Below are 25585 nucleotides of genomic sequence, written 5' to 3'. Positions count from 1 at the left end.
GCAGCTTAAATCATGTGTCAGAAGAGATTTGCTGGAAGAATGAAGAAGGTAGTTTCAGGTGAACGTTTTGTCTAGGTAATAAATGGTAAGTTCTCCCACAGTTATCTTGACAAGTGTTCTTTCATGTTCTAAATTTTGGAGTTCTGGTTTCCTTTGAATAGTCAATTTCACCTTTCCCTTCTCATCTGTTTTTTTTCTTGTTATAGAACAACACTGTCCTTTTCTTATAGGGGATTTGATTGGATTAGCTTTACTCAAATTATAGGTTTAAGGTTAGAACTTGATTGAAATAATAGTAGTAGATAAGGTACTTTGTTATATGGCACCTCCTTTGTACAACTAAAAGATAATTTTTTTAAAAAAAGTATTAGCCTACATTTAGTTATCTACACTAATATAATGACATCATGCTTGTTTTAGGAAGATACATTCAATGAACCTTTAAAAAAATTTTTTTATTATAAAGGTGAGGTATAGAGACGTTACGGTTTCATAAGTCAGGTAATTAGTACATTTCTTTTTGCGTATCACCCCCAAAGAAGATCTTTAAACCTCTAATTTCACTGTATTGAAAGACAAAGTAGTAGTAACTAATCCTAGAAATAAGTAGAGTTGTTGGGAATGTAGCTCTATCTCCTGGTTTTGATCCTCAGCATTTCAAGAAACAAAACAACAAAAAGCTGGGCACTGGTGACTCACATCTCTAATCCTAGTGCTACTTAACAGCCTGAGATCTGAGGATCATGGTTGGAAGCCAGCCTGGGCAGGAAAGTCCATAAAAAGTAGAGCTAGAAGTAGAGCTGTAAGCCTGGCGCTGGTGGCTCACGCCTGTAATCCTAGCTACTCAGGAGGCTGAGATCTGAGGATCACGGTTCAAAGCCAGCCTGGGCATGAGAGACCGTGAGACTCCTATCTCCAATAAACCACCAGAAAACCGGAAGTGGCGCTGTAGCTCAAGTGGTAGAGCGCTGGCCTTGAGCTGAAGAGCTGAGGGACAGCGCCCAGGCCCAGAGTTCAAGCCCCACGACCGACAAAAAAAAAAAAATAATAAGTAGAGCTGTAACTCAAATGGTAGAAGTCTAGTCTTGGGTCAGAGAAACAGAGACAGGCCCTGAGTTCAAACACCAGAATCCATGTGAACACAAACACACACAAAATGATAAGTAGAGTTTATTTGACCAGTTGAAAAGTATTCCTGTGGAATATTGATTCATTGAGATGATAATAGGTGATTCTATGGTACAAAGGGGAAGAGTATATGGACAAATAAATTTTGAGAAATTCTGCCTACTCCACCATTTAGAATACTTGAAGATGTATTTATTGCAGGGTAAAACATTTGCCAACCCAGATGAAGTTATAAGGTGACATTTGGTATTTCTCTTGCATCTTTCCACAATACTGGCACATGGTTTCCTTATTAGCTTAGGAGATACATTGGGTTATAAAATCTTTGTATATAAATGTCTCTGTATATATATTTGTGTTACTAGAAATTTAGGGCAGCTAAGTTGAATTCAGGCAAGAGACGAAAATAGTAAAGCTAACAGGAAAGTTTATTAGAAAAGAAATATGGCAGAGAAAGGGAATATATGACATAGCCCTTCACCCCATCTCAGCCATCATGAGGTTAAATATGAGGTTAACTATGGAGCACTGGAGGTCCTTGACAGCATTCTAATTGGTGGTGGTGCTCCTTTCTGTGCCCTAGAAGGTCAAGATCCCTAAGATTAAAGTGTTCTGTTCTTATTTCTTTTGTCCTTTTAAAAAATTATTATTTGTTATTATAAAGGGGATGTACAGAAGGTTCACATTTATACAAGCCAGGTAAAGAGTACATGTCTTTTTGTTGTTGCTTTTGGTCGTGGGGCTTGAACTCTGCCTGGGCGCTGTCCCTCAGCTCTTCAGCTCAAGGTGAGTGCTCTACCACTTGAGCCACAGGGGCACTTCCAGTTTTCTGTTGGCTTACTGGAGATAAGTCTCACGTACTTTCCTGCCCGGGCTGGCTTTGAACCGTGATCCTCAGATCTCAGCTTCCTGAGCAGTTAGGATTACAGGCATGAGCCACCAGCACCTGGATTACATTTCTTTTTGAATAGTGTTACTCCTTCCCTTGCTCTCTGCCAGTTTTCTCTTCCTACCCCTTCCCCCTACAAGTTGTATAGTCATTTTCAACATTCTGTCTAGTGAGAACCCCTGCTACATTTGTTCACCTTTGCAAGTTGAAACAGAGGAGTGCCATGTGCTGAAATAGTTGAAGGTCCTTTATTAAAGCTGGTGGTAGAGAGCTGACTGTTGCCACAAAGGGAAATTGAGTAGAGTTTTTAAAGGCAGAAAAGCTTAATTAGTGTCAGGGAAGCTAGGTACTGACCAGTTGAGGAGACAGTTGGAGCAACAAGGAACCTACCAGAGGAGGTCTTAATTTAACTCCAGATGGCCCTCACAGTGAAACTTCAGGTGGCCCTTTGCTATAAAACTGGGGTTAGGGGAAGGTTAGGTATTTCATTACCCCCTCTAATAGTAATTAATCAAAGCACTGATTTAGCCTTGAGTAATTCTGGTTTGTTAGGTAGGTTTGTCCCTCCATTTCTGTGCCTCCCCTTATATTCCCAAAGACATAATGAACAAACAGAAAAAGAAAACAAAACAGCCACCCCCTTCCCCCCCCAAAAAACAACCCTTGTTTCCATTCCCTGGAGTTCATTTTGATAAATACTTTTTTTTTTTTTTTTTTTTGTCAGTCGTGGGGCTTGAACTCTGGGCCTGGGCGCTGTCCCTCAGCTCTTCAGCTCAAAGCGAGCGCTCTACCACTTGAGCTACAGCGCCACTTCCGGTTTTCTGGTAGTTTTTTGGAGATAGGAATCTCACGGTCTCTCCTGCCCGGGCTGGCTTTGAACCGTGATCCTCAGATCTCAGCCTCCTGAGTAGCTAGGATTACAGGCGTGAGCCACCAGCGCCCGGCTGATAAATACTATTTTGTATGAGCAGATGCACAAAGGCATTGTGCCTTTGTGTTCCTCTTAGAGTATCCTCCTTTGATTGCACTGTGTGTGAATGCTTGGGATCCTGTATAATTTACCATGTCTCAGTGTATTTTAGATCTATCTTCCACAAATGATAGAAAATATGTGCCATTTGTCTCTCTGAGCTTGGCTTACCTCATTTAACATGATTTGTTCTAGGTCCATCCATTTTCCTGCAAATGACATAAAGCTATTTTTCCTAATGGCTTTGTAAAATTCCATTGTGTATAGGTACCATGTTTTTTGGATCCATCTATTGTAGGCATCTAGGTTGTTTCCACAACTTAGCTACTTTGAGGACTGAAGCAATGAATATGGCTATGCAAGTGTCTTTATGGTATCTTGGCTTGTGAGGTTCTGAGTAGATGTCCAAGAGTGGTATTATAGCTAGGTTAGTGTTTTGTTTTCTCTCTTTCTCTTTCTCTCTTTCTTTCTTTCTGTCGTGAGGCTTGAACTCTGGGCCTGGGAGCTATCTTTCAGCTCTTCAGCTCAAGGTGAGCACGCTACCACTTGAGCTACAGCGCCACTTCCGGTTTTCTGGTGTTTATCGGAGATAGGAGTCTCACGGTCTTTCCTGCCTGGGCTGACTGAACCTCGATCCTCAGATCTCAGCTTCCTGAGTAGCTAGGATTACAGGCGTGAGCCACCAGCGCCTGGCTTTGTTTTGTCTTCTTTTTGCTGGTTCTGGGGCTTGAACTCTGGGCATGGGCACTGTCCCTGAGCTGCTTTTGCTCAAGGCAAGCACTACCAGCTTTTTTTGAGTAGTTTTTTTGGAGTCTCATGGAGTTTCCTGCCCTGGCTGGCTTTGAATCATGATCCTCAGATCTCAGCCTCCTGAGTAGATCAGATTACAGGTGTGAGCCCCTGGCACTTGGCTCTATGTTTTGTGTGTGTGTGTGTGTGTGTGTGTGTTCCTGAGTAGCTCAGATTACAGATGTGAGCCACTGGCACCTGCTCTATGTTTAGGGTGTGTGTGTGTCTGTGTGTCTCCTGGGGCTTGAACTCTGGGCACCTGGCTCTATGTTTAGGGGTGTGTGTGTGTGTGTGTGTGTGTGTGTGTGTGTGTGTGTGTGTGTGTGTGTGTGTGTGTGTGTGTGTGTGTGTGTGTGTGTGTGTGTGTGTGTGTGTGTGTGTGTGTGTGTGTGTGTGTGTGTGTGTGTGTGTGTGTGTGTGTGTGTGTGTGTGTGTGTGTGTGTGTGTGTCTGTCTCCTGGGGCTTGAACTCTGGGCCTGGGCACTATCTCACAGCTCTTCAGCTCAAGACCAGCACTCTACTACTTGAGCCACAGGGCCACTTCCAGTTTTCTAGGGATTTATTGGAGATAAGAGTCTCACAGACTTTCCTGCCTGGGCTGACTTTGCACCATCCTCAGATCTTAGCTTCCTTAAGTAGCAAGGATTACAGGCATGAGACACTGGTGCCTGGCTATGTTTAGTTTTTTGAGGAACCTCCAGACTGCTGTCCAGAGTGGTTGTACCAGTTTACATTCCCACCAACTATGCAATAGGACTCTTTTCAAAAAGTTTCTACCAATGCCTATGAGTTTTAGTGTTTTTCCTACTCCCTCTTGCACTAATTTCAAAGTTTCAAGACTAAGATTTGAGGTCTGGTTTTTGATCCACTTTTGAGTTGGTATTGTACATGATGACAAACAGGGATCCAATTTTAGTTTTCTGCATCTGGATGCCCACTTTTCCCAACACCAATTATTGAAAAGGCTTTTTTTTTCCCCACTGTATATCTTTGATTACCTTATCAAATATCAGATAACTATATGGTTTTATTTCCAGGTCTTTTAGTATATTCCCTTGATCTTGAGGTCAATTTTTTTGCCAATTTTTTGTGATACCACTAGCATTACTTTTTTCATATACATTTTCGAATTGTTTTCTCTATGTCAGTAAAGAATTTCATTGAGATTTTGATGGGGATTGCATTACATTTGTAGATCATTTGTGGCAGTATGGGCATTTTTTTTTTACAATATTCTACCTGTCCATGAACATGCAAGATCTTTCCATTTCCCAATGTCATCTTTCTCCGAATTTTTATAGTGTTACTCTTGGTGGGCAGGCCCACATAGCCCTTTTAGCTCAGCAGCTGGCAGATCACTACTAGGGTTGTAGCTCAGGTCAGACATTGCCTACTAGTATTCCAGCTCTACTGCCAGTAACCTACATTGGTTCTTTTTTGGTGCTGGTATTCAAGGACTTATGCTTTCTCTCGGCTTTTTTGTTCAAAGTTGGTGTTCTGTCACTTGAGCTACACTTGCATTTCCATCTTTTTGCTAATTAATTGGAAGCTAAGAGTCTTATAAACTTGGAGTAGTTTTTTTTGTTTTTTTTTTGGTTGGTCAGTGGCTTGAACTCGGCTTGGGCGCTGTCCCTGCGCTCTTCAGCTCAAGGCGAGCTCTCTACCACTTGAGCCACAGCGCCACTTCTGGTTTTCTAGTGGTTTATTGGAGATAGGAGTCTCACAGACTTTCCTGCCCGGGCTGGCTTTCCTCAGATCTTAGCCTCCCGAGTAGCTAGGATTACAGGCGTGAGCCACTGGTGCCCGGCCTGGAGTAGTTTTGAACTTCAGATCGCAGCTTGAGCAGCTAGGATTATAGATGTGAGCCATCAGTGTCTGGCTCCCTCCTCAGCTTCTTGTCTCAGGGGTTCACCAGTTAAGTCCAGGACAATGAAGGATGAGTGTAAAGAATTTTATTGAAAGAATAAAGACTGCTACTCTATCCACAGTGTGTTCTCTGCTTATCTATTTTCTCTCTTTTTTTGGGGCGGGGGGGAGGGTCCGGTCATGGGGCCTGAACTCTGGGCTTCGGCACTGTCCCTCAGCTCTTCAGCTGAAGGCTAGCACTCTACCACTTGAGCCACAGCACCACTTCCGGCTTTTTTCTTTTTGCTTATGTGGTGCTGGGGAATCGAACCCAGGGCCTCATGCATGCAAGGCAAGTGCTCTACCACTGAGCGACCTTCCCAGCCCTCTATTTTCTCTTGAAGCAAAAAATGTCTCTGTTACCTCCCCCACTCCCTACTCTCCTCTGAATCTAGTTTTTGCACCCTGAGCTGAAGGCTGATTGGTTGCCTCTATTATAATTACATATTCTGGAAGGTAAAATTTTATTTGTTGTGTACCACAATATTCTTAGTTAATTCTTAGTTAAGGCTCTTCTGCAGAACCCTCTCCAGAGGGTCATGGAAAGGTTATTGAAACTAGAGGTAATATGTTCCAAAACAATGTCTGTTGCATCTGAGATGCTGTCCAAGGGCCCAGGTTTTAGTTAATTCACAAGGCCAACCAAAAAATAATTTTTAGGTTACCTCTTACATTAATGGTAACAAAAGACTATAATAAACATTAAGTGATATGCAATTATGTGTGCATATTAGAGTTAAAATGTGCATATTAAAATTGACTGAAGTATTTTCATTTTACAGAGTAGGGTACTGAATATGAGGAGGTTAAGTAACTTACCAAAAAGTATTTTTGTGCACTGTGCACTGGTAGCTCATGTCTGTAACCCTAGCTACTAAGGAGGCTGAAATCTGAAGCTGTCAGTTTGAAACTAGCCTGGGCAAGAAAGTCTGTGAGACTCTTACCTCCAGTTAACCACCAAAAAGCTACAAATGAATCTGTAGCTCAAATGATAGCAAAAAAGCCTGGGCTCTGAGTTATAGCTTCAGGACCAGCACATACACACAAAAATTAACATCCCCTTAATGGTTTGATTTATACCTAGGTATTGGGCAAAATGTACAATGTTGCTTGTAAATTGATAAGCAGAGAATGCGATATTCTGGAATGCTGATTGTCTATGCTTTCACCCTAATAACTTATATTGTAGGAGTGAGAATAATATTGGTGCCAATGTTTCACTTTTTTTCTCTTCTCTAATTCTAGAAAATGACAAAAGACCATTTAGTAGAAGAGAAAACTTCTCTACAGAAAAGTCTACTTTACTATGAAAGTCAACATGGAAGGCCGGTAATATCTCTTGCTAAAAGAGCATTCATCACTTTTGTGGTCTATATTCCTTAGAAGTGTTTATAAAGCATTGTTTCCTATATTTGGGAGATTGCCTACCTATTTATATAAAATTTATATGATTTAATTGTTTGGATATTTTAAATTTCTTATGATGTTGTGACCTATCTTTTTTTGGGCTTTAGGTGACCAGAGAAGAAAGGCACATTGTTAAACCTCTCTATGATAGATACAGACTTGTAAAACAGATGCTGACAAGAGCTAGCATCACTCCTGTCCTTGTAAGTAAATCAAATATTTCTCTAGTTCATTTTACCAAGATGTAATTGTCAAAAATTATATGCTTTTAGTAGTATATTGGAGAAATACAAAGGTAAGATAGAAAAAAGGTAATTTTAAAGTTGAGATTAGAGGAAATTAGTGCCTACCACTATTTTCCAGACATTTTCCCCCCAACTCCCTATGTGGCTTTGAACTTAGGGCCTCACTCTTGCTAAGTAGGTTCTCTACTACTTGAACCATGTCCTAGATCTGTAAGTATTTTATGTGGGTATATGTGCATTACTTACAGGTCTAGAATAGGGCTTTCTCCCTGCTTTCTTCTTCATATCTAGTACTGTAGCACTGTAATCACTTTTTTTTTTTTTTTTAACTGTATTTTTTTGTCTTTTCTTTTTTGGTACTGGGGATCGAACCCAGGACGTTGCACTTGCTAGGCAAGCGCTTTGCCACTGAGCTACCTCCCAGCCCTGTAATCACTTTTAATACAGCATTTTTACTAGTTCATTGGAGATGGACTCTCTCAAACTTTCCTGCTCTAGCTGGGTTTTTGATCCATGATCCTTTAGGTCTCATCCTTCTGAGTAGCCAGGATTACAGGTGTAAGCCACCAACGTCTGGCTACCTATAAGCATTTTTATGTATAGTTTATGCTACTGAATCCTAACATGTAAAGTCACAACAGACAGAATATGATATGCTTGTAATATGGAGATTCAGGTAATAATGTGCCCAAAGTTACCTACTTTGCAAGTGACAGCAGTAAAAGGAAAAAACTTGGATCTCACAAGCTCCTTGTTTAGTTTCTTTTTAAATTACATCTTTGGTTGAGCTCTTAAGAGAATTGAAGACCAAACTAGCCTGGGTATAAGTCAAGACACTACTGAAAACAAAACAAAAAACTCAGTAGACCGAATACCAGTTGCTCACACCTGTAATCCTGGTTACTTATGATGCTGAGATCGAAGTCTCGTAGTTTAAAGCCAGCTTGGGCAGGAAAGTCTGTGAGGCTTTTTTTTTTTTTTTAAGTGGTGCCAGTCCTGGGGCTTTGAGCTAAGAGCCTGGTTGCTCTCCTTGAGCTTAAGATTAGTACTCTACCACCTGAGCCACAGATCCACTTTTGACTTTAGGTGATTAATTGGAGACAACCACCAAGGGACTTTTCTGCCTCCAGACTTGCTGGGATTAGGTATATACACTACCACAACTGGTCCTTTATTTTTTGATGCCAGTATTGGGGGCTTGAACTCAAGACCTCCAGATCTTGCTTGGCTTTTTCACTCATGGCTAGTGCTCTACCACTTGAGCCACATCTCAAATTCTGGCTTTTTGATGTTAATTGGAAATGAGTTTCACCATTTTTATCTGCCCAGTTGGGCTTTGAACCTCAGTCCTCAGAACTTAGTATCCTGAGCAGCTATACTTTTTTTTTTTTTTTTTTTTAAAGTACCGGGGATTGAACTCAGGGCATGCTAAGCAGTCCATTGGAATACACCACCACTGCTGCCACCCCAGGTGAAAATAAAGCTGAATATCTGTAATGTAAGAAGTGAATATACTTGGAATGTAAAGATGTTTGGTTATTACAGGGTTCTCCCTCTACTAAGCGACGGGGTCAGATGTTACAGCCAATCATAGAAGGAGAAACTGCACATTTTTTTGAAGAAATCAAGGTAATCATTTAGAGAAGCCATTTCTAATCAGTGGCTTATGCTTGTAATCCTAAAGGGAAAATTGTAAGTAATGCTATGTTTGGTTATCTTTGGATTTCTTTTTAGGAAGAAGAAGAGGAGGATAGTGTTAGTTTGTCCTCTGAGTTAAGTGATATCTTGAAAACAGCTGTACAGGCACAGTCTTCATTGGAAAACTCAGAGTCTGATGTTGAAGAAAATCAAGAAAAACTAGCTCTGGATCTTCGATTATCAAGTTCCCGAGCAGCTTCTATGTATGTATCTGATTTGTGATTTTTACCTATTTGAATAATATGCCAAGAAATCCTATGTTAAACAATTACTTGAATGGTATCAATACAAGAGAATAAGCTGGGTGCTGGTGGCTCGTGCCTGTAATCCTAGCTACTTAGGCTTAAGATCTGAAAATTGTTGTTCAAAACTAACTTGGGTAGGAAAGTCTTATCTTCTATTAACTACCAGAGAACTAGAAATGGAGCTGTGGCTCAAAGTGGTAGAGTGTTAGCCTCAAGCAAAAAAAGCTCAGAGACAGTGCCCAGGCCCTGAATTCAAGCCCTAGGACCAATAACAACAACAAAAGAATCAGTGATTTGTAAACACATTTTTATTCTCATTACATTTTTTTTTAAAGGTACAGGAACCACCTGAAGGTTTATCCATTAGTTCTATATCTACATAGTGGTTCTCAAACCTTACTCATTTTACAATCAACTAGGAAGATTTTTTTTTTTTCAGTCATGGGGCTTGAACTCTGGGCCTGAGCGCTGTCCCTCAGCTCTTCAGTTCAAAATGAGCACTCTACCACTTGAGCCACAACACCACTTCCAGTTTTCTGGTGGTTTATTAGAGATAACAGTCTCACAGGGGCTGGGAAGGTGGCTCAGTGGTAGAAGGCCTGCCTTGCATGCATGAGGCCCTGGGTTCGATTCCTCAGCACCCCATAAGCAAAAAAGAAAAAAGCCGGAAGTGGCGCTGTAACTCAAGTGGTAGAGCGCTAGCCTTGAGCTGAAGAGCTGAGTGACAGTGCCCAGGCCCAGAGTTCAGGCCCCATGACTGGACCCAAAAAACAGTCTCCCAGACTTTCGTGCCCAGGCTGGCTTTGAACTGTAATCCTCAGGTCTCAGCCTCCTGTGTAGCTAGGATTATAGGCCTGAGCCACCAGTGCCCGGCTAAAGATTTTTGAAGTACTAATGCTGACAAACTTGGTTTATAGTGAGTGGAGCTTAGCTATTGTTAATGCTCTAAAAACTAAGTGAGGTTAATTTGCAGTCAAGTGTAGAACTACTCTTTAAGAAGACATGTGCTCATGCCAGTAATCATAGCTACTTAAGAAGCTTAAGATCTGAGGAAGCCACCCAGTCAGAAAAGCCTGAAAGACTATCTCCATTTAGCACAAAAAGTCAGACTTGGAGGCATGGTTTAAGTGATAGAATATCAGCTGTGAATAAAATGTCAATCTAGAGCTGGAGGACCCTTGGTGTAAGCCCTGGTAAATACTATGTATGTATGTACATGTACATGTACACACACACACACACACACACAATGTTTTACTTTATTTTAGGCCTGAATTACTGGAACAACTTTGGAAAGCCAGAGCTGAGAAAAAGAAACTACGCAAAACATTACGGGAATTTGAAGAGGCATTTTATCAACAAAATGGAAGGTTAGTTGAACATGACAAATAAAGGCACATTTGTTCTTTAGCTTACAAAGTGCCAATATGTTAAAACATATAGAAATAGAAATAAATTACCTTGACTGTCCCAGTGGTTTAGATTTGCAAAGCTGCATAGGAGGCAGAGAAACATGAGGCTTGAGGTTAGCCCAAGCATAAAGTCTTCATGTCACCCTAGCTTTGTGTGAAATATAAATAGGATTGGGGTCCAGGTCAGTCTGTGTAAAAAGTGAGACCCTATATGGAAAATACTGAGAGCAGGAAAGGACTGGGGTATTACTCAAGTTGTAGAGCTTCTTTCTTTCTTTCTTTTTTATTGCTATTGTAAAGTTGATATATTAGAGGGATTACAGTTACAGAAATCAGGTACAATTCTTTTTAAACCATGCCCTCCCTTCCCTTGCTCTCTACCAGTTCTTCCCTTTTCCCTTCTGTCCCCACCCACAAGATGTACAGTTCATTTTCCATGTAATGTCTAGTGAGTGCCACTCTTGTATTTGTTCACCCTTTGTTTCACCTTTTCTGTGCCCCCACTTACCCTTCCAAACACAAACAAGGCAAACGGAAAACAAAAGCAGCAAATAACAGTGACCAAAAATTATGTTTCCTTTTCTTGGAGTTAATTTCATAAAAATTATATATATATAATTATATATATATATATATATATATATATTTTTTTTTTTGGTTGTGGGGCTTGAACTCTGGGCCTGGATGCTGTCCCTCAGCTCTTCAGCTCAAGGCTAGCCCTTTACCACTTGAGCCACAGTGCCAATGTCGGTTTTCTGGTAGGGTATTGGAGATAAGAGTCTCACAGAATTCTCCTGCCCAGGCTGGCTTTGAACCGTGATCCTCAGATATCAGCCTCCTGAGTAGCTAGGATTACAGGCATGAGCCATTGGCACCTGGCCATAAAGTATTATTTTATGTGATAATATGCATATAGCTATTGAGCCTTTGTCAATCACTCCTATACATATCCTCATTTGACCTTAGTATGTGAATGTCTATAGGGTCCTAGGTAATTTATCCCTGTATTTGTGGGTGTATTTTTTTTTTTTTAACATTCAGTGTGCTTACCTGTAGATTTATAGTCACATTCTAGTTACCACAAATGAGGGAAACTGTGCTATGTTCATTTGGCTCTGGCTTACTTCATTTAGTATAACTTTTTCCTAGTCTTTCCATTTCCTTATGAATGGTACAATATTGTTCTGATGAATGAGTAGAATTCCATTTGTATATATGCCACATTTTCTTGAGGAGTATCTGGGTTGATTCCATATCTTGGTATGGTAAATAATGCTTCAATGAACCTGGCTAATCTAGTTAGTAGCTTTAGTGTGGCCCTGTTGTGTTCCACTGGCCCAGGAGTGGGATCGCTGGGTCATAGGGGAGCTCTTTTTGAGGAACCTCCATACTGCTTTCCAGAATAGTTGAACAAGTTTACATTCCCACCAATAGTGTAATATTGTTCCATTTTGGCTGCATTCCCACCAGCATTATAGTTATTCTTGATAATGGCCATTCTAACTGGGGTGAGGTGGAATCTGTTTTGTTTTGATTTGCATTTCTTTTATGACCAGAGATGATGTGTCTGTCTATTGGCTATTCTTAACTTCCTCCTCTGAAAAGTCTCTCCGTAAGGCTTTAGCCTGTTTATTGATTGGGTTTTTTTTTTGAAGTTTAGCTTTTTTGAACTCTTAAGTATATTTTGAACTCTTAAGTATATATGAGGCCCTTGTCTAATGCATAGCAAGTAAAGATCTTCTCATTGCTAGCTATGTCCTTTGTCATGTAGAAGTTGTAGAGTACCTTTTTCACAATTGTGAGGGCCTGAGTTCAAATGTCATTGTCAGAATAAATAAAGTTAAAATAAAATTTTAGGGCTGGGCTGTAGCTTAGTGACCAAGCACTTGCCTAGCAAGTACAGCGTCCTGGGTTCAATCCCCAGTACCAAACAAAATGGAAAAAAAGGACAAAAATTTATAACATTCCCTATGCTCTGAAGTTCTGCTGTTATTAGTGGCAAGAAAAAGTCAAAGCTTGAGTATCTTCCCTTAACCTTCCCCCCCCCCCCCCCTTTTTTTTTTTGGTGCTGGTACTGAGGCTTGAATTTAGAGCCTCATGCTCTTGCTTGGCTTTTTCTACTCAAAACCTGCACTGTACCACTTGAGCCACACCTCCACTTCTGGATTTTTGCTGGTTAATTGGAGATGAGTCTTATGGATTAGTTTTCCTGGCTGGCTTTGAATTTCAATCTTCAGATCTCATTTTCCTTGAGTAGCTAAGATTACAGGCAAGAACCATTAGCACCGGAATAAACATCTCATAAAATATTTCAAGGTTGACCTAAGGAGTCTTAGTGCATTGAATTTGTTTTCGTTTTTAACCTAGGGCTTTTCATATGCTAGGAAAGCACTCTACCACAGAGCTGCCTCCCTAACCCATGGAGTTTAATGTTTAACTCTGCCTCCTTACCCTTAGGAAGCAGTGGTGAAATGAGATATGGTGGTTTAGAAAGAGTCCAGCGTAGAAGTGGTATCCTCTACTAGTTAGGTAGAGCTGCTTGTTGTGTTTCTAGGATTTGAACAGTGTAGGTGAAATGTGACTTCTATAAAATATGACATTTGTTTTTATTGTAGCCCATATATAAAATGAGGGGAGACTTTTTTTTCTGTATTGTAGGTTTGAACTCAGGGACTTCATGATCTCTAGCACAATTTCTCCTTGGTTATTTTTAGGATACTATCTTTCCCAAGTACATGTCTAGCTATGATCTGCCTACTATTATAGGCTTCCTGTCATCATTACTATTACAGTCATACTGTCACATCCAGCTTCCCTTCTGTGGAGGGAGTCTCTCAGACTTTTCTTCCTGGGCTGGCCTGGCACCATGATCCTCCAATCTCTCATGATGGGTGGGTGCTTCTGTGCTCAGTTATAGATTGAGAAGAGACAGATTTCAATAATTTCTGCTCTCAAACCACTCTTAAAGGATTACAAGTGTGAGCCACATGTACCTGGCTCCTGGGGACAGAGACACTCTTTAAAAAAAAAATCCCAGAAAATTGTCAGAAATGAGGTTAATCCAATTAACACTTAAACAAATTTCAAAATGCATTTTAATTCCTTCAGGAATGCTTTTTCTTTTCTTTAAATTGGGAGGTATTTTTGCTTGTTTACTACTTTAAAGTTACTAATCTTTTGTTGTGAACTCCAAGTGTAGGCACTGTTCTTGAGCTCTTAAAGGCTAGCGCTCTATCACTTGAGCCATAGAGACACTACCAGTTTTCTGGTGGTTAATTGGAGATAAGAGTCTCAGTGGACTTTCCTGCCTGGGCTGGCTTTGAACCGTGATCCTCAGATCTCAGTCTCCTGAGTAGGATTACAGGCGTGAGCCACTGGCGCCAGGCTAAAGTTACTAACCTTTTGTTACTGGTTAATGGAGCCACAAATTAATAATTCAGTATATGAAATCTAACTTTGCAGCACGTAGCAGTGGCTGGGTAATCTCTGGTTTACTTTGATCATTGATAAGAAATATAGCATTATTAGTAGAAAAATAAGAAATATAGCATTATTCGTAGAAAAATTGGTTAAAAGACGATCAGAAATTTGAGAGGTCTGAGAATCAGTCCAATAACCTTCTTTCTTACAGAGTAGCTTTTTATTTCAACTTATAACGTAGGACAAGTAACGGAGTTGAAGTTTCAGAAGTTGTACTCATTTTCCAGGTGGTTACTAGAGTATTACAACTTTTTTATTTTCTCTCCTAGGAATGCCCAGAAAGAGGATCGTGTTCCAGTGCTTGAAGAATACAAGGAATACAAGAAAATTAAAGCCAAGCTTAGGCTTCTTGAAGTTCTTATCAGCAAACAAGATTCTTCAAAGTCCATATAAAAATACGTTCCTTGAAAATTCACATCATAAAATCAGTTGTATTCCTTGAAGCTATCATCACTTAACTTGTTGGCTGGTACTTGAGTTCATTTTGTCAGGCACGCAGAGAATCTCACTTTGTACTTGGTTGTGGTGCCACTAAACAAAGGATGGGGAGGGAAAGTAGGCCCTCTCTTGGGAGTGTGATGTTCCATATTAACCATAAGACTGTCTCTCCACCTTTAGCAAACAAGCCGTTTCCTTCATTGTTTTCTACTACAGATACATCCTGTTAAGCAAAAGACTAGATTTATCCTTTGAACTTCAAGAACTTTGGAAATACAAATATTTTATTTACTTTTTTTTTCCATTACTGAAGAATATTGAGAGGAAAATCTTCATGCTGAGTTCTTCGGTTGCCTTTTTTCTTACAGAATGACTGAAAATTTGAAAGAAAAGCCTATAAAAGTGACATATGCAACTTTATTCTGTTTTCCTAGAGAAACCAAAATCAGACTGAAATTTCAAGTCCTACTGTGGAACACTTTCCTGTTTAATTCCAAAAGTGACACATTCGCACAGGTAGTATGGTAGCAAAAATTTGCAATTCAGTGGTCACTTAGCTCTTGGATGAAGATAACAATGGGTAGACCAAAAAGTGACCTTGCTAATTTATTTGTCTATTGAAATATACCACACATCAAACACAGAAGTAAATCATATCACATGCTGCCTATAGGACTTAAGTTACTGTTATTCCTAAGTTACTGTTTATCAGCTGGTGATGTGATTTTTCTAGATCAGATCTTGTGCTCTTCCTCTCCCTCACCCCACCCCCACACACACCAGATAATGTGAGAAAATAGCCATGTCAGTATGTAGGAACTCTGATGGTGCTCAGATTTGTGTGTTTGATCAAGTGGGCCTAAATTGGCAAAATAATTATGCCTAAGTAAAATCTGTTTTTAACAAGGGCTATATACACCACTGCAGTTTTTCATGTACCTTCAGGGGGCCGCATTGTTTCCCCTGTCTGAATTACCAAAATGTGGACAGAGTCCCCTATAAAGTGAACACCTTTTCTCATTCATGCTTTCTAAAGCAGTGCTTACAGGATCTGTAGTGAGTGGTATACCCCTTGTCATGCATCTTTTTTCTTTGGCTTTGCATGCCTTTTTTTTGCATGCCTTTTTTTCAGGTATTCTAATTTTTCTGGAATGGTGACTTGATTCAAGCTTAATGTGTTAATTTTTTTTCCTGGTGCTTTTATGGATTGATGAGTGTCTCACTTTGTGCCCATGTTTGCATGCAGTGGCTCACGCATGGTTTCTTAACTAGCTAATATTAAAAGTTTGTCTCATACAAGAATGAAATTTTACAGCATCCTTTAATAACATGAGGGAAGCATGAACCTCAGGTTTTTGGCACTATTAATAGTAAGCACATGAAGTAGCATAGTGTTTCTAGTATTTTATATTTCTCATGTGTGTGCAATGAATGCCTTTTTCAGAGGAGGGAAAATCCAGTGGTAGTGAATTTGTAGTTGAGGGATTTAAAAAGAAAAAAAAAAAGCACTAAATCCAGTCGTTTTTGTGTGGTTTCCTTTTGATACAACTAGGTTATTCATAATGTATTCCTAGGAAAGTAAAACTAAAATGCCAAAAAATTGTATCATTTTGATTTGAATCCATCATGTGGTGTACATTTCAGTTAATTTTCTTTCACTATCCAGTGTAACATCTAATTTTATGTGCACTATAATATTGTTTTTTATGAATGTTTTATTTTATATACCACATGCAAAAATGTCCATGTGCACTATTTAAATGTTTTAAATAATATATTCCTTCTTTATAATGCTGAATCTATTTGAGTACCATATTTTTATAAGTCAGTGGCCTGAATAGTTTGATTTTAGCATTAATAGCTGATTCCTGATGTTAGATATTGTTAATATTTAGCTGCGAGTAGAATAGCTAACAATGGCATGGCAGCACTTAAGCTTTGTACAGTATTTTGTGTTATAGTTGAACTGTAGGTGGTAGAATTAGGCAGTTTGTGATAGTTATACATTGGTATCAATAAAAACTATATACAAATCATATATAGATATATATGTCCACCAGAATAATTGTATTGCTGTGTCTGGCACTTCATTGTATAGAATTTTGTAATAAAAGAACCTCAATGTTCTATGTCATTGTAAAATGCATATTTGTTTTCCCAATAGGTGTTAAAGAAAAATGTTAAGACCTCAAAAGTACCATTTGCCTTAATGTTCTTACACTTATTTGAATTGCCTGAGGGATTGCCTCCGCCCAGGACCATGTCCAGGGACAGAAGGATTGCTAAACAATTTGGCTGGCCACAGCTCTGAAGTGATAAGGCAAGAAAGAAAAAACTATGGATTTCTTCCCAGGTGTGGATATAGAGAGAAGCTCTGGGAAGAAAAGTCACTGTTTCTTATTGCAGTGAATGACCATATTAAGAGAACCTTATGTACAGTGTCTGAGAAGAGCTTAGCTAAGAAGATGGGTGGTAGCTCTGAAATTCTTTATTTAGTGGGCACAGATGGTGTGCATTTGTAGTCCAAGCTACTCCAGAGACAGAAAGGGCCCCACTTGGCTCTGGAATTCAAGGCCAGCCTGGGCAACAGTAAGACCCTTCCTCAAAAATAAACAATAAAAACTAGGCCAGGTGTAGGCTGCTCACACCTGTAAGTCCTAGTTATCCAGAAAGGCTGAATCTGAGGATTACTTTTTGAAGTCAGCCTGGGCAGAAGAGTCTTAAGAGATTCTTATCTTCAGTTGACCAGCAAGACATTGGAATAGAAGTGTGACTTGCGTGTGGTGGAGGGCCAGCCTTAAGCAAAAAAGCTAATGTAAGATCCTAATATGCAGACGCAAAATGTTTTTAAATTTTTAAGCTGGTCATGGTGGCATTCCAACTATTTGAGAGGTGGACAGAAGGAGAATTGCAGTTTGAGGCCAGTCTGGATAAAAAGTTTTTGTGACTACCTACTCAACCAGTAAGCTAGGCATGTGCTCATCATCCTAGGTATGATAGAAGTGTATAAGTGAGAGAGGATTGTGGTCCAGCTGGCCTAGGCAAAAACACCATGCTCTGTTAGAAAAAAATAACTGAAGCAAGGACTGGGGAGGTCATAGCTCTAGCTGAATTCAAACCTCAGTATTCCAATAAATAAAACCTAGTCAAATGATCCTGCTGCTTGAGCTAAGAAACATATGGCTGAGGAGGGGATGTCTCCTAGGAATAAAATTTCCCCTTCAGTTTCCAAAATAACCTGTCATACATACTTTACAACTATCTAAATATAGCTCTTGCAGCATCCTTAGTTGCAATTTGCAAACAATGTCTTACGACCCTGCTATGGCTACCCTTATTTCATTTTGGGGAAACTGTACATGTGCTAGAGAATTTCTAGTTTGAAGGTACAGTGAAATTTCTATACTTGCCTGGAAGTTTCTTCTATACTTTTACTGTAGTGGGGAGAGGAGAGAGATTATGGGTGGTACATAATGGTTTTCTAGAATCCGAGTCTTGTATTATTTATAGCTAAGGGAAGTCAGAACATAAGGACATGGCGTACTTGAAAGTGTTAACATACTGTTAGAAAAAAACCATACTGTTAGGAAAAAAACCATCTTATCTGCTCCACAAACATTGATAAGCATTACTTTGTATCTTCACATTCACAGAATTTAATAAGCCTCATAAATATGGTGTGTAAACTTGTAACATGCATGGATTGTACAGTGGGTTGTCCACTCGGCAGCACTTAATCACTGAAAATCACCTGGTTATTGTAATAAATGACAGGTGGTTTGTGTTTCTCACGTAATCTAGACTGGGTGTCCAGTTTGTGGCACAGCACTTGACTACTATGAGCAAGGACCTGGTCTATCCATCCTATCATGCAAATAAAGTCTGAAAAGGGGACACTTTCAGGAAATAATTCAGTCTTGAGTGTTAGAAACGCTACATGATTGCATAACAGATTCTTACCTCCACTGTGTTAGTATTGTAGAGCAGAAAGCTTTCTCATCACTCCGTTAAGTTTTGAATTGATGTAGTGTAATTCTTTCTCCAGCTCCACAGTATATAAAAAGAGTCTAGAAGATAATTTAGGAGAGAATCAGTAAATCTAGTAAAGCAATGGCAAGTTACTAGTCCCCTGTGAAATGCTTTGAGAAGATAGGTTTATTCTATTTATAAAGCTATATTCTAAAGCTATATGAAGAACAGAATGTGCTGTGTCATAAAATATAAATGTCGCTTTTTTCATAGATGTAGAGATACAGTTGCTCTCAGATTTTAATAATAGAGTCATGTGCTTTAACTTTAAATTGGGCAGAAAATAGAAGAGGCATATGAAAGAATAAACTTCTAAATGGAACAGCATTAATCTGCATATCATGGTATCCCATAGTACCCTGGTAAGAATACATGCTTACTCTCTAAATTCTTGCTGAGTGACTGGCTGGTAGTCATCTTGAGTTTCTGTAGAATAGTACTTTTTTTCAAGTCTTTCTTTCCACTTTTTCATTTGCTCTGCCCTTTGAATCTCCTGTTAATTTAAATAACAAGTATAGACCAAAATCTTTAATTCTCGATTTTGAGTCTTTAGTATATAAGCATCATTGCCTTGATCCTTAAACTGTATTTTTCAGATTTTAGAAATTAAGCTCATTGGCTTTTGCTTTTTCTTTTTTTAAATATTGCCCTGACTTTTTTCCTTTTGGATCTGAGTTTCCTCCAGCATTTCCTTAATCTGGTCAAAGTTGATACCTTTACTGTACCTCTGTTCTTTTTTTTTGGTGCCAGGCCTGGATAATGTCCCAAGCATTTTTGCTCAAGGCTAGCACTCTACCACTTAAACTACAGTCCTACATCTGCCTTTTTTGGTGGTTAATTAGATATGAACCTCATGGACTTTCCTGTCCAGGCTTTGAACCATGATTCTCAGAACTCAGCCTCAAACATAGACCTTGTCTCAAAAAAACAAAAAAAACCCCAAAGGTTACCCACTACCACCAACAAATGTTTTTGTGGTACTGAGGTTTGAACTCCAGCCTCATATATATTTGCTAGAAAGGTGTTCTACCAATTGAGTCATGCCCCAGTCCTTTTTACTTATTTTCCTGATAGGAACTTTTTTTTTTTTTTTTTTTTTTGCCTAGGCCAGCCTGGAGACCCTCTTCCTACTTACGTACCTTGTGTGGCTGGGATGGTAGGTACGAGTCACCACACCTAGTTTACTGGCTTCATGAATAGGTGGGATTAATGAGAATGCACAACCATGTTCAGGTTTTTATTTACTCTTGTGTTTAGCCTGTGTTTGCCTTATAAACCATTTTGTTCTGGCCAGAGAAACTTGATATATTACTGGCTCTTTGTTTAAAGCAAAAAGGGATGGCTTTCAATTTTTCTAATTTTAGAAATTCAGCATCTAGGGTTTTTGTTTTTGGGGTCGTGGGGCCTGAACTCTGGGCCTGGGCGCTGTCCCTCAGCTCTTCAGCTCAAGGCTAGCACTCTACCATTTGAGCCACAGCACCACTTCCGGCTTTTTTCTTTTTGCTTATGTGGTGCTGAGGAATCGAACCCAGGGCCTCAGGCATGCAAGGCAAACGCTCTACCACTGAGCCACCTTCCCAGCCCCGGTTATTTTTTGTTTTATCATTTTTTTGTTGTTGCTTTGTCTTGGGGCTTGAACTCAGAGCCTGGGTGCCATCCTTGAACTTTTTTTCTCCCTGAAGTCTAATAGTGCTCTACTACTTGAACACTTCTGGCTTGTTGCTGGTTAACTGGAGATTAAGAGTCTTGGATTTTCCTGCCTCGGCTGGCTTCGAACCATCATCCCTCAGATCTCAGCCTCCCGATGAGTAACTACAGTTACAGGCATAATCAAAGCTAGCGCCCAGGTTTTGACATACTGTTTATTTATATGGCAAGGCTGTGAAACTATTTCTAATTGATGAAGCTGCTTATAATGTGGATGCATTAGTAATACAGGCTGAATAGACTATGCATTGCAAACAATTCATCCTTCAAAAATCTGCATCTTAGCTATTGCCTTTTCTATTTATTTATTTTTTTGGGTCCAGTCGTGGGGCCTGAACTCTGGGCCTGGGCGCTGTCCCTCAGCTCTTCAGCTCAAGGCTAGCTCTCTACCACTTGAGCCACAGCGCCACTTCCAGCTTTTTTCTTTTTGCTTATGTGGTGCTGAGGAATCGAACCCAGGGCCTCTGGCATGCAAGGCAAGCGCTCTACCACTGAGCCACCTTCCCAGCCCAAGATACTGCTTTTAAAACATACTTTTAAAGCTGAGCGCCAATAAGCCTAAGTATGCTGATGTTTATTAGAACATTGTATTACTAGCATTACTGCTTTTATTTTCTTTTTTACAATAAGTATATTTGTGGCAAAGTACATAAATGTCTCATTTGTCATAAGGCTCTTAAATCATTTGTATATTTAGGTCAACATGGTCTCATGAAATCCTATTTTATTCATGGTATTATTTCCAGATTGTCCAAATTGACTTGGGTCCTTTAAAAAATTTGCTTCAGTATATCTTTCAGTCTCTGCTTCAAACTATTTCAGATATTTTTTGTGCTTTACAGCCCCAGAACTAGGCAGATCTCCAAGGAGCCATAGTTCTTTTTAGAAACCAAGACCAGAGTATCTAGGCTGAATTTCCTCTAGAAAGAGATAGAAAATACATATGTATGGTAGTAAACTTGGTAAGCAAGCATGAAACTCTAAAATACCATACTTGGCAGTAGCCGGGCGCTGGGGCTCATGCCTGCATCCTAGCTACTTAGCTACTCAGATCACTGAGGCTCAAAGCCAGCTTGGGCAGGAAAGTCTTGTGAGACTTAGCTCCAATAAACCACCAGAAAACTGGAAGTGGTGCTGTGGCTCAAGTGGTAGATTGCTAGCCTTGAAGAGCTGAGGGACAGTGCCCAGGCCCAGAATTTAAGCCCCATTACCGACACCCCCTCCAAAAAAAAATGCATGTATATGTACATAAACACATCTTCAATTCTAATCCAGAAACCTCATTCTACTGCCCTCTTGAGTTGCAGGGTGACCCTTTCCTTTTTCCTTTCTTCTTTCCCCCTTTCCCCTTTCCTTTCCTTCTTTCTTTTTTTGCCAGTCCTGGGGTTTAAACTTGGCCTGGGCATTGTCCCTGAGCTGCTTTTGCTCAAGGCTAGTACCACTTGAGCCACAGTGCCACTTCCAGCTTTTTCTTGTATATGTGGTACTGGAGAATTGAACCCAGGCTTCAAGTGCTAGGCAAGCACTCTACCACTAAGCCACATTTCCGGCCATTTTTTCTTTTTGAATCAAGAAGAAAAGGTTCTTTTCCTTAAGTTTCTTGTTTGTTGAATATAAAAATACTCATTAATGTAATGAGTAATTTTGTATTAGAAAAGTTAATCTCCAATAAATGAATTTGAGAAAAGTTAAATAATCTCCAATAGTGTACCATGCACTACTACCACCGTAAATGAATGCACACCTGCAAGACACAGAGGTCTGTCTCAGTGTACTAGCGGGAAGAGAGTATGTGGAACAAAATGCTTTGTCCTAAATGAGAAGGGATCTTGATTCTAGAAGATTTACAGATAACTATTCCTCAAGTAAAGTTAGTCACTTCTATTGTTAAACTTTCTGTTAACAGATTTCCAATTAAGTTAGCAACCACTTGTATTTTATGAAAAAAATCTTACATTTTCGTCGAAGTTTTCTCTTCTAGGTTGTTCAGCCAAATCTCCGCTGCATTTGAAAGTAAAAAGGGAAGTTACCACCATAAATACAGTTAGATATATAGTAAGGACTGAATTGTGTTTTTGTTCTGATAAACAAATGCATTCTCCAGAGTATCATGTTTTATGCCTGGAGGAAAAACCACTTTTTTTTTGTGCCAGAAGTTTTGGTTTGGGAAGCATTTTGACACTGATAATTCAATAAATGTAAGTTAAATGCACATTTTCACAGTATTATGTATAAAAAATTTTTTATTTTGATACCTAAATAAATGTACTTAATGTAAGCTAAAGTTGTTTTCTACCTTTTTAGAAAAACTTACTGTTAAAGAGAATACATTTTAAAAAATAAAACCTAAGCATACATGTTAGGCAAGTGTCCTACTGTGACTCCTCAGAAAGTAGGAGGTGCTGATAGTTTTGCAATCAAAACCTTCCCTCTCTTTCCTAATATTTTTACTTATAATGATGCAAAAGTGGTATACAACCCAGTAGCTATATTTTGCATTTTGATCTTTCCCCAGGCTAAGAGTAGATGGTAAGCTATCTCATGATGTTCAATAGCATCAGTAGCCACAGCTCCCTGTCCACTGAAGATAAACACTGATAGTGTGCTGTGTTGCCAGTGTTTTTTTGCATATAGGAAGTCAATTTCATGATATTTAGGACATTACTATAAAACAGACTATTATAAGTTTGGCTTATAGTACAGCCTTTTAACATCTTGTTCTGGCCATATTTAAGGTACACAGGCTAAGCTGTGGTGTTTGGTAAGTTAGGTGTACATTTTCAGCTTGTAACCCCATTATGAGTTGAAGACATCTCTATAGAACTTTACAATGATAAAATTATAGAGGTCATCTTACATGTTCTTATCTTCATTTTTTTGAGATTTCCTCAGTTTGAGTTTCTCAAGAGCATTCTGATAACTCTGGGGATAAATGAAAACATTGTTAACATTTTAATATATTTTTGATTAAATTTTCAAAGTAAATGAAATATCTGTCACTAAGGACTGCAAAAGAAATAAGGCAGCTAGGCACTGTGGTGGCTCACACCTATAACTCAAGAGACAGATTGAGGCTCAAAACCTGCCCAGGCAGATAAATCTGAAACACTTATCTCCAGTTATCCACCAAATCCATTTGGATTTGACGCATGGCTCTAGTGATAGAGCCTTTAGGAAAAGAAACAAACCTCAGAGCAGGAGACCCTGAGTTCAAGTCCCAGCACACACTCCGCTCCAGATGTGGAATTAATCCTTTGACCTTGTCATCATGGTCTTTTCAGTTCAGAAGTTTTAAGAAAAAAAAAAAGGGATCCTCTTGGACATAAGGCTTTAATTTGAATTAAAAATGCTTAAATGGGTTTAAATGCAAGACCTCGCATTTGTTAGGTTCCTACCAATCACTGTCTTAAAAATTTTTATCTTTTTTTGTTGGTCATGGGGCTTGAACTCTGGGGCTGGGAGCTATCCTTGAGCAATTCAGCTCAAGGCTATTGCTCTACCACTTTAAACCATAGCTCAAAATGGTTTTCTGGTGGTTAATTGGAGATGAGTCTCACAGACTTTCCTGTCCACACTGGCTTTGAACAGTGATCCTCAGATCTCAGCTTCCTGAATATTACAGGCATGAGCCACTGGTGCCTGCTCCTCGCCCTTTTTTTTTTTTTTTAATATTTTGCCATTTGAGCCACACTTATTAATTTGTTGTTTTTGGTAAACTGTGGATAGAATTGTGTAGACTTTTCTGCCCAGGTTAGCTTCGAGCCCACAGTACTCCAGATCTCAGCCTCCTGAGAAGCTAGGATAACAGGCATGAGCCACTAGCACCTGGACTTTACTTTTCAGATAAGGTCTTACTCTTTTGTCCAGGCCTGCCTTTGACCTTGACACCAACACCTCCACCTCCACCTTCCATAGCTGGGATTACTGGTGTGTACTACCACTAAACCTAGTCCAGCTTGTTTTGTGAGATAGGGCAGTCATAGTTGGATATCAGCTTAGACAAAAAGCAAGATCCTATTTCCACCTTCTGACTAACTGGGATTACAGGCATATACCACTACACCCAACCCCTAAAATATTTTAAGTCAACATGTACTACATTAAACATCAGTGAGCCATAGGCTCTCTGTCCATCTACCATGTGAAGGGAAACAACTATGCTCAGTGTGCTGTGTTGCCAATGGTTTTTGGATACAGAATCAATCTCATGAGACACAGCACATTACTATAAAATGGACTCTGTACTTAACAAGTTTGCCCTATTAGTGTTCTTACCATATTTAAGGTGCACAGGCTAAGCAATGTTTGGTAAGTTAGGTATTCTAAATTCATTTTCAACTTGGAATGGATTTATAAAAATGTAACCCCATTATGAGTTGAAGACATCTTTATAGAACTTTAAAAAGATGTGACCACTTTAATACATCATACTGAAGAGAAAAGATGAAAGAAGCCTCTGCAATAAGCTTTTTGCACCTTTTCTCTATACTAAGACCCAAGGGGTATTCAGAGTTAAGCAAGCTGGTAGGGAAGTTAAGACCAGTATACACCAGACTGCTGCAACTCAAAATGAGGTGGATGTCAAGAGGAAAGGGCAGATTCGTCATATGTTAGTAAAAGAAGAGCCGTGTGAGGATTTCAGGAATTAGGGAATGTCATGAGCAGAGGACAGAGGAAGGACAAGGATGGTATGCAGCATAACACTCAAACACAGATTAGCCAGGACATGCAGAGTTGCAAATAAAGGTATAAACACTAAAGCTAAATGGAAAGTAATAAAGGTGGTTGAGACTGTGTGACCTGGAATATTTGAGTGAGGAAACTGAGTTTGATTTGACAGGCCCAGGGCAATTGATAGGACCAAGAGTAGTAATGTCAAAAGAGGTTAGAACAGTCAAGATGTTACCATGTGGAAGGCAACTCTAGACCCAAAAACAAGGTCCCAGAAACAAAAAACACCACTACCTGTGGTTTTAAGTTTTCTTTCACTCAGAAGAGTATAAAATAAGTAGTTTGTAATCCTAGCTACTCAGGAGGCTGAGATCTGAGGATCATGGGTCGAGGCCAGCCTAGGCAGGAAAGTCCATGAAACACATCTCCAGTTAATCAGAAAAATCTGGAAGTAGAGCTGTGACTCAAGTAGAACAGTGAGACCCAGAGTTCTGGGGCATTAAGCCCTAGAACAGGCAAAAAGAAAAAAAAAGTACAAATTTTAGAACTATAATTAGGAAACTTAGAACTAT

The 25585-nt window shown here is 39.5% G+C and overlaps 2 protein-coding genes across 8 annotated transcripts in view; one reads left to right on the top strand and one right to left on the bottom strand.

Moving 5' to 3' along the window:
• Positions 1 to 16735, top strand: part of Fam13b (family with sequence similarity 13 member B) — a 74994-nt gene extending 58259 nt beyond the window's left edge. For all 4 annotated transcript variants that reach the window (XM_042691905.1, XM_042691903.1, XM_042691904.1 and 1 more), the window contains 6 exons: positions 6927 to 7010; positions 7196 to 7291; positions 8879 to 8962; positions 9068 to 9234; positions 10545 to 10646; positions 14438 to 16735. In XM_042691905.1, coding sequence (XP_042547839.1) covers positions 6927 to 7010; positions 7196 to 7291; positions 8879 to 8962; positions 9068 to 9234; positions 10545 to 10646; positions 14438 to 14561 — 657 coding nt within the window. In that variant the 3' untranslated portion in view covers positions 14562 to 16735. The remainder of the gene's footprint in view (positions 1 to 6926; positions 7011 to 7195; positions 7292 to 8878; positions 8963 to 9067; positions 9235 to 10544; positions 10647 to 14437) is intronic.
• Pkd2l2 (polycystin 2 like 2, transient receptor potential cation channel) overlaps positions 14744 to 25585 on the bottom strand; it is a 43750-nt gene continuing 32908 nt past the window's right edge. For 3 of the 4 annotated variants that reach the window (XM_042691909.1, XM_042691908.1, XM_042691906.1), the window contains 5 exons: positions 23200 to 23264; positions 22298 to 22343; positions 19016 to 19128; positions 18567 to 18673; positions 14909 to 14979 (listed from right to left, as the gene is read on the bottom strand). In XM_042691909.1, coding sequence (XP_042547843.1) covers positions 18577 to 18673; positions 19016 to 19128; positions 22298 to 22343; positions 23200 to 23264 — 321 coding nt within the window. In that variant the 3' untranslated portion in view covers positions 14909 to 14979; positions 18567 to 18576. Of the gene's footprint in view, positions 14830 to 14908; positions 14980 to 18566; positions 18674 to 19015; positions 19129 to 22297; positions 22344 to 23199; positions 23265 to 25585 lie in introns of those variants that run through there. The other variant, XM_042691907.1, reaches the window with a different exon arrangement.

The sequence above is a fragment of the Dipodomys spectabilis genome, unplaced genomic scaffold (genome assembly GCF_019054845.1).
Source record: "Dipodomys spectabilis isolate Male_0828 unplaced genomic scaffold, ASM1905484v1 ptg000147l, whole genome shotgun sequence".
NCBI classification, from domain to species: domain Eukaryota; kingdom Metazoa; phylum Chordata; class Mammalia; order Rodentia; family Heteromyidae; genus Dipodomys; species Dipodomys spectabilis.
Note: the sequence above shows the minus strand (reverse complement) of the source record. Positions and strands in the feature narration are given on the sequence as shown.